This window comes from Prosopis cineraria, unplaced genomic scaffold, assembly GCF_029017545.1.
Source record: "Prosopis cineraria cultivar Desert tree isolate PC_DT_omini unplaced genomic scaffold, ASM2901754v1 PC1, whole genome shotgun sequence".
Taxonomy (NCBI): domain Eukaryota; kingdom Viridiplantae; phylum Streptophyta; class Magnoliopsida; order Fabales; family Fabaceae; genus Prosopis; species Prosopis cineraria.
In genome coordinates, this window is record NW_026555332.1 from 52,299,477 (window position 1) to 52,312,604 (window position 13,128).

General features: G+C 35.8%; 2 protein-coding genes across 2 annotated transcripts; both read right to left on the reverse strand.

Annotated features, from left to right (window-relative positions):
* Window positions 1-1,791: 1,791 nt before the first annotated feature.
* Window positions 1,792-3,788, reverse strand: LOC129297292 (WUSCHEL-related homeobox 11-like). Its single transcript, XM_054935670.1, has 3 exons — window positions 3,168-3,788; window positions 2,189-2,364; window positions 1,792-2,098 (listed from the first exon to the last, which is right to left on the reverse strand). The coding sequence occupies exons 1-3, from the start codon at window positions 3,751-3,753 to the stop codon at window positions 2,081-2,083; spliced, it is 780 nt and encodes a 259-aa protein (XP_054791645.1). The 5' UTR covers window positions 3,754-3,788; the 3' UTR covers window positions 1,792-2,080.
* An 8,033-nt stretch (window positions 3,789-11,821) lies between these two features.
* On the reverse strand, window positions 11,822-13,128 carry LOC129307235 (peroxidase 44-like). The gene is given in 3 exon segments (XM_054948134.1): window positions 11,822-12,449; window positions 12,452-12,755; window positions 12,863-13,128. Coding segments are annotated over 3 exon segments (951 nt in total). The 5' UTR covers window positions 13,058-13,128; the 3' UTR covers window positions 11,822-11,997.

A 13,128-nucleotide genomic window follows, 5' to 3' on the forward strand; every position in this document is an offset into this window, starting at 1 on the left:
AAAAAGGGCCGGAGGATGGAACGGAATCCACTAAGTTTCACATTGAACGAAAGTAATCCAAGCTGGAATATGATTCAGAGAGGGAAAAAAAAATGTACAGCGAAGTTTAGGCTTTTGAAATTAATTAATGATGGGCAAATCCAGCTGCTTTCTGGTCAACAAAATCTATACTCTCCATTTAAATAATCACCTCAAGTATGCACAGAATCTAACATAGGGATGCAAATATTCATAATTTTTATTGACATGACAACCGAAAGACTTAGATATCTCACATGGTATTTCTATGTAAGTGTGCCCTCCCTCAATGTTCTGCTGAGGTTATTACAAAACTCCGAAAAGAATCCAAGAAATCTGTTACAAACATCCGTCTGATTTGCATTGGTTATATTGGTCGGTGTGGGGACCAATCTTCAGAGAATATATTTACATTTCAATTCCCCCTCCCACTCAAGAATCCACGTACAGCCACCATTGCCCATGCACTCCCATCATATTCTCAATTAAGCTACTAATTTTAAGCGTCTCGCTAATTAATTCCAAACCGTATATTCTTCATCTTAACCATCATCCTGCTTTTCATTAGAATGATGAACACCGTATATGACCGTAATTAAGATATCTGCGGTAATAATTGGAAGCCAGGCAGCTATACCTGTTTCGTTGCTCCTGCACTGAATAGTAGAAATTCAACCAACAGCTTCATTTGCTTTATAGAGCCTCGTCATTGTCGCCGCTATATTCAAGTTGACAAATAAACTACATGCAACATCATTCCCTTGTTTCAATTGTCATCTAGAATTGAATGATTCGGTTGGTTCAATCTAATTTTATGTAATTTTTTTATCATGTCAGAACGGTTTGAGGCCTTTTGACTGTTGCCAAACCTCATTCCACCCTTTTTTTTTTTTGAAGTTATCTTGAAGGGGCCAAATTATATACAATTTATTTCATAACATGCTTAATTTTCCAGCTGATTGCGCTTGGTTGAGTTCGGTAATTTTGTAACAGTCCTAGTCCCCATCAATTAACCAGGATAATATAGATGAAAGTTCAGTAATTGAAATCATTTCGAGAGGAAGCGTTGGGACGAACATTATTATTAATTAAGTTGTAGAAGATTTAAGCAACTCTCCTTCCCGATTTCTCTTAGTTTTCCCTTTACATAGGTTAGTTTATTTCTCTTACTACTATGTAGTAATTAATAAATCTTGGCCCTCTTTTTTAAAATGATAATTAAAACCGAAGGTTCAATGAACTGAAACGTGGTCTTCTTAAACCGAAGGTTCATATATGTCGACCTTTGCCTGGTTTTGCTCATTGAGAAGGGAATTGATGCGGGAAAAGATAGACATACTCGATCGCGTTAGCGTGTGCGTGTAACCACTTTGAATATTCTGTTTTTCGCTTTTACGGGTTACATTTTCCTTCTGTATCTGTTTAAGTATTAACATTTCTCACTACTGTTCGCCATCATTTTATTTTATTTTTTTTTAAAACCCGATACGTTACTATTAAGTAAATTAACATTGTACTCTATTATTTGAAGAAACACAATGGGAACACCATGTATTGAGCTCTGCCAGAATCTCTCCAACAATTTTGACCGCTTGAATTTATTACTTTTCTGGTCCCACCATGTCATGACGTCTTTATTAAATGCCACAACAATATAATAATTATTTTAATTAATAATCTTATCAGTCATAACTGATGTATAGTTAAAAACTAATTGTGAGAGGCAAATTGAATATAACTACATATTTCCACATCTTGCTTTCATCTCTGGAATGGGTGTTTCTATATATATAGATGAATGGATATATAGAGAGAGAGAGGTCTAAAAACTATATGTATGTGACGATGTCGATATGGACTTCTGTAGACTGTAATCACATAATAGAGCTCCATTATTTGAACCACAGATAAAGATCTCTGAATCTTTTTGGGGGGTGATTATCGGGGGAGGGGGTTTTTAAAAAGAAAAGAAAAAGGGATTGCAGACAAAGGAAATTGAATTTGGAGAAACACGTATAAAAGGAAGCTCCCATGGCTGCTAGTTGCTTGTGTTCATATTTAATTATGTCGGCTTTGAAACCTGCAGACGAATTGATTTTTTAGAGAGAGTGGAGGAAACTCTCCAATGTGAGGAGTGAAGATAAATATAAGTTGGAGATGCGATAATTACCAGAAAGTAGCTTTCGCCATGCTGCAAGCTCTGCATCAGGAAACCAAACTCATTGGTGGGAAGTGGCACTCCGGAGGAATGAACTAACACTAAATCTTGTCCAAACATTGTTTTTATGTCCAATGGCCCCCTCGGAACTTCTGTTGCCACTCCATTGATAAACACTGTGACGAGCCCTGAAATTGCAGCGTCCTCAGCCCCCACCAATAATTAAACAATAACGATATATATATATATATATATATCACAGAAAAATTAGAGCAGGTGTTTGATCTCTAAATATTCAGCAGATACCTTGAGTTTCTGCTTTGTGCAATTTTTTTGGGCCAACTGACATCTCAAATAAGCAAAAAATTAATAAACTATATAGATCAAGACGGCTCGTTTTAAGCAAAAAATTGTGCGTGTGTATCGTGAGCATTTCAAGATTCCTGTTAATTGGCGACGACATGTAAGGAATTACCAATTAATTACCAAGAAATCTCGCACGGTCTGGAAATCTTTGCAAAGAAGGTAGGAAGGAAACTCGACTAGGGGAAGGGGAAATTGAAAGGCAGAAATGGAAACTGAAACCGGAAATTCAGTCGGTGTTTTTTTCACGGAAAGATTTTACAACTTTAAGGCAAAAGAAGTGTCAAGTCACGAAAAAGTTGCAACTTTATTCTGTAAGCCTTTAAACCTAATCAGACCAAGCACAGTTGAACCTTTTTATATGCCAAAAAACTATTAAATCAAAATAAATGAACACTGCATACTCAATGATAGTGATTATCAAAGATTCCCGCAGTATTCTTTAGGAAGGCCTAAAATTAAGCGGGTTGTTTTATAATGGATAGAAGCAAGGCTCAAGACAGAATTATTTAACCGAGTTAGGGAAAGAAGAGTATTTATATTAATTAACATACATCGTTAAACAAATAAAAAAGGGGCTGTTTGGATGAACCTGATCAAGAAACATGCACAAACATGAAATAATTACCGGAATGATAGTTGAAGGTGGAAGCATGAGTCGGAGGAGGGTATAGAGCCGAAGAGTGGTCAAATTCGGGAAAACCGATTTGAGAAGCCACCGAGAAGAGACCATCGAGGGCTTCTTGGCCACCAAGCATGCCGCTAGTAGAAGACGAGGAGCCGGAGAGATCAGGGAAAGTCGGAGAAGGAGCAGCAAAAGGCACAGTAGCGACAGGAGGAAGATGTTGCGGATCAGAAGAGGAGGTGGCGTGAGGTTGATGATCGTAAGGAATTGCACCGCCGAGCTGGGGCTGGAGCTGGTTTCTCTGCTCGAGGGAGGCCTGCATCTGGCGCTGGCGGCGGCGGGATCTGGAGCGGCGGTTCTGGAACCAGTAGAAGACGTTGGCATCGCCGACTGAACCGAACTTCTCGAGGAGCTTTCTGATGCGGATGGTTTCTTCCTTGGGGGGATTGACCATGCCACTGTTGAAGATGGACTCAAGGATGAGGATTTGCTCAGGCTTTGGAGTCCACCTTGACCTCACCGGCTCGCTCCTCTCCAAGCCCTGGTTCGGAGTATTGGCCTCCTGTTGCCCCTCACCTTGATCTTCCATTCCAATGTACAACAGGGTACTTCAATCTATTAAGATATCTCTCTGCAGCTGAAACCTAGGCAAATTATATATTATATGCTTTTGCTCGATCTCTATTTATATTCCCAACATGCTCTCCTTTCTTTATTATATTTGCAATCTTGTAAATGAGCTCCACTCCTCCTCCTTCCTGTACACTCAACCAACTACACAAATGCTAATTCACCCCTCTCAAATTACCTTACCGCCCTTCTTCTGCCATCCTCTTTATATTCACCCTTATTATCATGTTCTCCCTATCAAAATGATGGATTTTTTACTCTTTATTGTAGGTATATATACATACTCAATTTAATTAATTTGCAGTATGAAGGTCGCTGATTAATCTACAATCTAAAAGCGTCTCCAGTCATTTATGTATGTATGTATTATATTGTTCGCGTCACCTATAAAGAGCACGGTGGCAGCTGATGACGCCAGTTAAATTGACACGTGTTTATTGGTAAGGGTTGATATTCTGCTTTTTACATATTATAAAAGGTCGGACAATACGAGTGGAGCATGATTTTTATCCTTAATTTAATATATATTAATTGCTTTTTCCTTTTGAAACATATGGAACTCCCCAAGACCCGCGTTCAATGAGAAACTCCCTTGCTTCTCAACGATGGTCTAAGGTCTTGCATTGGTCATGAATCATTGATATTTGAAAAGGTCCGGGCATTTTTTTCCCTTGTCTTTTATAATTTAAGCTAATATAATGATAACGCACACGCTTGAAGGAAAATGTTATTCAACTCCGCAATGCCGGTTTATACCATGACGAGATTAGGTGATAATATGTTCAAACTCACTTAATCATGTTTAGTTTCGTTGTTTGAAAAGATGCATAATCTTATTGATCAGGACAAGTAATCTTATTCAGGACAGCCACTTGAAGCGAGAAGAAGGGCACAGTGGGGCGTGGAAATCTCATCACTATTTACCAGAGAACAGTCCTCTGGAGAAAGTAAAGAGAAAATAATGCTGTCATATACTTCGCTTCAAGTAACTTGATTTTCCCTCAAAATCCACGCTGTCTGTGGAAACCGGTATTATATATTTTGGATTTTTTAAACAATAATCATATATTGTAGCCATCTAAAGCAAATAATAGACCTTATATATTATTTTGGATAATTATAATTTAAATTTTTGATAATAAATATGGTATATAAAATGTGTTCATAAACATATAGTACTTCCAATGTGAAGAAGATTAACAACCACATGGTTTATTTGATGTAAATAGTTCCGTGTGTGTGTGTGTGTGTGTGTGTGTGTGTGTGGAATCAGAAAGAGGTATAAAATATAAATGATAAATTTGGGTTTATGATGTATGTTAGTCTACTTATATACTCTCACCAGATCTTTCTGGCATCCAACACTGTTCCGGCCACAACGTTGCTCATGTCTCATGGATGACCTAATGTTGCTGGAAAAGATCTATAGGATTACTCCTTTTTCTAGTGTTTCCTCCATCCTTATCTAAAGCCCCAAATTGATACATCAGTACTTCATCTGGATAAAGCATTACTGAATAGGGCTTCATATTTCTTGTATTGATTTCTGTAAGTGGGACAAATTTTCGAGTATGCGAAATAATTTCCTTTCTTCAATTCAATTGTATTTTAGCCATGCAATACTACCGTATATTGACAGCTTAATTAATTAATGCGGCCATATATAATAGATAACGGATGACTCATTCCCATACATCATTGACATGTAAAAATGCAGAAGGCTTAGACTTGACTGAGTTTAAGCTTTATTTGAATCGAGCGAGGCTACTTGTATAATTTGAGTGACAGACCCATCAGGTAAATATATTATAAACGGTCTTACATCCTCGTAAATTGTCAAGAACTAGTCCCACTTGTAACCCCCGCACTCACATTATTCAATGGTGACATCCTTAATTTGTGCGATAACAAGCTCGAAGGAATATATATATATATATATTGTTCAAAAGTGTAACGCGTTTGTGACAGTAAAACTCTAGAATATTCAGTGCATGAGGAGATGGCTGATTAAAGATATTGAGAAGGCTCAAATTCGGGGAAGATTGCCTTTGACCAAGTAACTTACATTCCGTGGTCAGAGTCAGTAACTCCTTTCTTCTTTGAGAACGCAAATTTAAATTAATCTGAGTGTACTGTATCGCATTCACCACTAGATGTCTGAAGATTAAAAGAATGTAAGAAGTTGGGCGATGGGGTGGAGCGAGAGAAGGAACCAGGAAGGTTTTGGGCAAAAATACAAGAGGAGGGGATGGGATTAGGGTTTTGGGCAAGGCAAGTGCATGTGAAGATATGCATGGAAAGCTGGGAAGGAGTGAAGGAGGAAGCAAAAATAATCTGAAAAACTAATTAAAAAAAGAGCAAAAATCCAAAGGGTGGGTCGAGAAACCGTGCAATAATTTATTACCGGTGACGCTAATGCGAACACACTCCTCTTACAGTGCCTCTGTCTCTCTCTGCACACCCCCTTTTTATATTAAACCAGAGGGTCATCAAAGGTTGGCTTAACCCTCGAAGGCTTCTAGGTTCCACCAACCTTGCAGTTTTCTGTGCATTACATGTATATATATGTATATTCACAATATTCAAGTTATTTGCTTCTTCTGCTGTCGCTGCTTGTTGTATAGTTTTTACAATGATGTAAGCCATCTGACACTCTGTAAATAAAATTCTGCTGTTCGCCTGCTTTTCTGTGTAAATAAGCATGCAGGCCAATCTTTCGGTGATTTCTCTTTGTTCCATTTTCGGAAAACCCACACGGTGTTCGTCGTCTATCCGGATAAAATCATATGCAATATAATATTTTTCTTATTATGTATAAATGAAGAATGTCAGCTATTTCAGTAGTTAATTATGTGGCTTTTTACCTCGGCGCTGGTCTTAAGTTCTTTTCTTGGTGAGGCGGTTCCCAACACACACACACACAGAGACACTAATTAACTAACGTGACTTGAGTTATCAGAAGAATTTGATGTGCGTGCCAGAAAAATTAATCTTAAGGATATGTGTGTGTATAGAAGCTAGGTTGTTCGACCCCAACTAATGAGATAAGCCGATAAGGCTTGTTGTTGTTATTGCTGCATGGATGCTAGGTTATCAAGAGAGAGAAGTGACAAATTATAAGCCTAATTAAATTATATTGTAGTCTTTTCTTCAAGTTAGAAGCGCTTCTATACGTAGCCACATGAGCGAGCAAGCGAACTGTGCCAAGGGGTAAATGAAAATGGCATTGTTGTATGCGTTGGGAGTATGTGAAATATGCTTCAGAGTTTTATAAAGTTCTCACTGAGGCGAGAGCAGAGCATTATTGTGTGTGTGATTGCATGCCAAATACAATTACAATAATGAGTGAATGGCTATATATAGTGATAGAGGTAGGCAGATGAGAAGCTTCTGTGGACATAATAGGGAGGCCGAGTTAAGAGGCGGAAGATGGGGCATTCGAACACGGGAAATGCTGAATGGATGTGCCCCAAAAGAAGAACAAGAGATTTGGAGGCAGTGTCATGTTTTGATGAGTATAGGAACTCGTCAAAGAAAGAAGAAACAGTGAGGGACTTGCAAGGGACCGGAGAGAGGGCAAATGGAGGAGCGTTTGGAGTTTTGCCAAAAACGGAAAAGTGAGAGCTGTTACCGACTGGGAAATGTCCACTCATTGTGCCATATAATATACATAAAAGAAGCCAAAGCCATCGGAATCTACACTGTTGGGCTGTGGACTGAGAGCACTGTAAACTGTGAGTGACAGCCTCTCGTGCTTCTCGTACTGCATTCTATAAACTACAAAACCCTCACTACCCTCCAAGCCATACCTTTGGCCCCTTCCCTCTCTCAATTCCTCCCACCTCCATGACCCCACCTTACACGCCTTTTGTTTTTCCTTGTTCCTTCTCCTTTCATGTAAACAGCACTTCATGTGAAATTATAGCCATGAATATTACGAATAATGATAAACAACACAAACTAGATGGCATATAACCAACTTTCGCTCAACACAAATATTATCTATAAAAGTAATACTCTCTCTGTTCAAAAATATAAAGTATTTTTTTAAGAGTTAGATGTTCAAAAATATAAGGCATTTTTAATCTTTCGAGGCGTAATCATTACCTTTTTTTTAAAAAAAAAGTACCCCTATTGATAATGACTTTATGTTTATTGCAGGGTATTTAAAATGGTTAAATATGAAAAGATAGAGTTAGTTGAAAAGTAGGTAATTACTTTATTAGGAGGTAAGATTCAGTTAAAAATGCCTTACATTTTTTAATGGAGGGAGTAAGTTATTCCCTCTATCTTAAATTATAAGATATTTTTGGAGAAGATCTGCCATCTTAAAATATAAGATATTTAAAAAAAAATTAAAGTTTCATTAAATATGTTTATTCTAATATTACCATTTCTATCACTGTTTAATACTAATTAAGTGTGAATTTAAAGTTATTAAATGAAGGATATTTTTAAAAATTTACATTTTTATTTTAAAAAAATAAAGTTGTTAGTGTATTTAATGAGGGTTATTGGTTTGTGAGATTTTATTTAAAAATGTCTTATAATTTGGGATGGAGTGAGTATAATTTTACATACTACTAACTCATACAAATTATTCCTTCTGTCCTAAATTATAAGACACTTTTAAATAAAATCTCACATATCAATAAATCTTATTAAATATATTTAACAACTTTATCTTTTCAAAATAAAAATGTAAACTTTCAAAAAATGTCCATCATTTAATATATTGAAAAGAAAAGAGATATAAATTAATTATAGAAAGAAAAAGGGTAATATTCAAATTGATACATTTAATGAAACCTTAATTATTCAAAATGTCTTATATTTTAAAATGAAAAAACTCCTTCAAAAGTGTTATATAATTTGAGACAGAGGGAGTATTTACTTTTGTTTGTGAAATTTATATTTTTTTTCAAACAAGGGTTTAAAAAGGCAAGCATCGATGGCAACATTATTTTTCCCCGCAGAATGCACCTCCACCTCCACGGAAAGGGATATCGAAAAGTAAAAAAAAAAAAAATTGGGGTGGTAAATGATGGATGGCACAGGTAAGAAGTCATGGGTGGAAGAATAAAATGGGATGTAAATCCTCTAATGTTACGATTGGTGAATTTAGGTAAAGTTTTTTTAATATTTCCTGACATTTTATTATTTATTATAAAATATAAAACCTTCACTCTATTTTTTTTTTGTTTAAAAAAAAACTATACAGAAATTCCCCAATCTCAAACTTCGAATGATTTGAATCCAATAAAAATGTAGGGCATTTCACAAGAGAAAAGTGACGGATGTTTTCAATACAGAAATTGGGCCCTTGTCCCTGAATTGATGAATGATGAGTCATCACGGCCTGCTCGTTATTGGGCTAGTGAACAAGTCCCGACGGCCCAAGCTCATTTGGCGGAATCTTTCTTGCTTATGAAACGGGGGGACGAGACGACCGACTAGATTTGAGCTGGTGACCTTATCCGTTTACGTATCATGATTTTAGGGTGAGAAATGGAAAGGTCCAGAAATGCAACCCACATGCGACACTAATTTCTACGTGATCAGGGGGATGGACGACGTCCGTCAAGCTCCGCTGCTTCAAAATTGTTGTTATGTTTCAGGCAAGCACTTGGAAATCAAATAGGTTTGGCCACGTTGGTTTGACCTTGTTCTTCTACTACTTCTCTTTTCCGCTGTTTCAGAAATTAACGTCGACGACGACGCTGATGACTCAAGAGATCGCACCAGTTGAGATGTAAATATTCTCGGCTGGGGAAGAAAATTGGTCATCGGCTTGCGTTATGGAAGATAATTAGTTCCAGAAGCTGACTTCAATAGTTGTCCATCCTGCCAAATCATTTTATCCTTCAAGTTCTATGGGCAACACCTACCTGCGTGGATCATGCAAGAAAATACATGTTGATGCCTTTTACTTGATGAGAATATTAATAAAGGATTCCTCAAAAAATTTTATTTTTTAAAAGGATCTTTGATAAGTAAAAATTCAAATTCATTAGTAAAGTTATTATTTTATTAAATATTAACCCTGTCCACTGTCTTTTCAAAAATTAAATTATTTTAAAAAAATTTCACTCACCGAATAAAATTATCGTTATTTTTGGATTGTTTCGACATGAAATTACTGATTTTATGATTTATTAATTCGAGATAACTTAATTTTTATAGTTGTTTTTGTTAGAAACAACTCCGTTCTTCTATTTTTTCAATTTAATAAACTATAATGATTTTTTTAAATACAAGATCATAGAAAACCATGCAAGAAAGAGTTATTAAGTCATGTTAGAAACCATAAAATTTTTGCACTCAAAGAATGATTTGTCAAAAATTGTAGTATCAAAATTTTCATCATAAGCATGTCAAGCTAGTCAATTCACACATTTATTATGTTAAAAATTTTGAGACTGTAATGATTGAATTATATGTAATGGGCTAAAATTTTGAGACTAAATCAATATCAATGATTAAAAAAAATAAGGATTATTTTCCCTTTATTTTTTTGAATATCAAATTTGAACAATCAAATAATTTAATTTTGGATGGTTCACTGCTAAATCTAAGCTGAGACAATCATTTTTCAATAATACTAAAGTATACTTTTGATTATCTAACTTTGTATAATATTTTAATTTTATAAATTATAATTTAGTCATTTAACCCTAACAATGTTAATTGTAAATGATTATTCTTTGTGCCATTCATTGTAACTTTAAAATAATAAATTTAATAAGTCAATATTTAAAATATTTTGTCAATATTTAAAAGTACAATGTAAAATTTTTTTGAAATGAAACTAATAATATTAGAATTAAAGGATTGAAAATAAACTTTATAAAATTAAAAAACTAAAATAAAATATTGTATAATTTTTCTATAAACTCCTTTCATGCATAACAAACATGACCTAATGAAAGTTCTAATATTAATCTGATATGGCAATTTCTGTTAAAAATTTAATAATTACTTCCTTTGTTAAAAAATGTAACACATTTTATGAAGAGTTAGATGTTAAAAAATATAAGGCATTTTTAATCTTTTGATGTGTAATCATTGCTTTTTTTTCAAAAGTACTTCTATTAATAATAATTTTATATTTATTGTATAGTGTTTGATAGGAGTAAGTATGAAAAGATAGAATTAATTAAAAAGTAGGTAACTACTTTATTGAGAAGTGAGATTTAATTAAAAATATTTTATATTTTTAAACGGAGGGAGTAACATTAACATTACATATGCATCGAAATGCTCAACATCGAGGGAGTCTTTGCTAGGTTTCAAGGGTTACTTCTTTACACACAACTAAAAATTAGACTTTTTTAAAAAATAAAAAATTACTCTAAATTCCCGCATAGGTTATTAGATAAAAATTTGTGAAATTATAAAGTTACCTTAAATTTGTTTATCTACATTTATTAATTTACTATATTAAAATTATCGATTATTGCTGGACAGATTTTAGTAAATTTGTTTTGTTTACAATTAAGTAGTAATAATTAATAATTATCTAGTGTTACTACAATTGATAATTTCAGCAAAGGACATGGAATTTTAAAGTATTTTTATAATTTTATGAAAAAACATTATATTTAACTTGCTCATATGATAATTGCGAGTGATTTTTGTTTTAAAATATTCAAGCTGGCACGCAATGTAATGCACACATGATCGGATAATTTTATTAAATTATCAATCTGTAGATAATCGAAGAAAGTCAGAAGGAAAGACAAATGATACAGTTGCATGTGGTCTCGCCAGGAACCGTGGCAAGAGAGACAAAGCGAGCTAATCAAACCCAAATCAAAATACAGTTTTTAATTATTAATCGAGAACAATCAATAGAATTAGCTTCTCTATCCGTTGGCATATTAGGAATTCTTTTTATTACATGTTGAATCAACAGAAGAGACGGATAAGAAATAAAAAGACAAAAACTTATACACTTAACTCTTGTATATTTAAGATATTTTTTTAATTAAATCAAGATATATGTGTGTAAATTATCTATTCTATAATTATAATAAATTCTTATCATTAATATTATTAATATTAATACATTAAAGTTCACCTGATTTGATAAAACAAAAGTATATCAAATATATAAAATTAACTACATACTCAAATAAAAATCCGATATTCAAAATAATAATTAATAAACCACGGCGCTCTCCGAAAAAAACGAATCCAGAAATCATTGATTAAAAGCCCTGCAATTCTTCCTGATATCTCCGGCGTTTCCAACCAAAACATCAATGCTTCCCATCTTGACCACGGCATTCGCAAAACTCTGCATAAAGCTACCCCCGTTGGCCGCAAAACCCGAAACAATGCCTCTGGACGATGCATCGTCAGCCAAGTTCTGATCGATCTTAAGCACTCCTCTCTTCTTCATGATCTGGTTATAGTACTCGTTGTCGAAAACGAAGGACGTGTTCTGGTCCAAGAACACACGAGGGTCGTTTCTCGCCGGCCTGCTCGATGACCCGCACGTTCTGCCCAGCTTAGAATCCAAAGCAGAGTCCATGGCAGGATCACGGGACCCGAAGCTGGACAGTCGGCCCTGAACAAAGCTGCAGTGGGTGAAGCCCACCGTGTGAGCTCCCAAAAGAGTCACCATTTCATTCATCGTCAATCCTTGTCTCTGAACGATTGGAGCGCCTGTGACACCGAGAAGGAAGGTCCGGGCAGATTGACTTCGTTGGGATTAGACACCAGGCCATCTCGCCGCCCCGTGGAAACGTTGTATCTGGGCCCTCCCGCCAGAGCCACGGAGTCCCTGGTGGCCAGTGTTATGATATCTGCACACGAAACTGTGGAAGGACAAGCTTTTTCCAAGGCACTCTTTATCTCGTCGATCACCTCATATCCTCGAACCGATGCATTGGGTCCCGCCTGTTTCTCCGATCCCTTTCCCCCCTTGGGATCTATTAGAATGGAGGCGTCACATCCCTGAAACCATAGTGTCAATATCCATGCATTAGTATCTCGTCAGCATTAACGGGGAAAAGACAAGAAGTGTGGGTTAATGCGAGGATAGGGATGGTTAAAGGTCTTACTCGAACAAAGCAATCATGGAAGTGCATGCGAAGGAGGGCGGCGGTAATGGATCTGTCGCTCTTAAAACTCTTCTGCACAATCTGACGGACAATGGTCTCGGCAGAAGGGCAGGAATTGGCGTAGAAGCCAACCCTGAGGTCGGCAAAGGCACAGGGAAGAAGGAAGAGGAAGAAGAGAATGGAAGAGATGTTCATGGTGTTTGGCTGCGCGAGAGTATGTGTATGATTTGTGAGAGCTTATAGTGTGGGTTTAGTGTGTGGGGAGG

Coding starts and splice junctions, on each gene's coding strand:
- LOC129297292 (XM_054935670.1), bottom strand. CDS start 3,753: ATGGAAGATCAAGGTGAGGGGCAACAGGAGGCCAATACTCCGAACCAG. Junction 2,365..3,167: donor CACCTTCAACTATCATTCCG/GTAATTATTTCA, acceptor CTGCAATTTCAG/GGCTCGTCACAGTGTTTATC.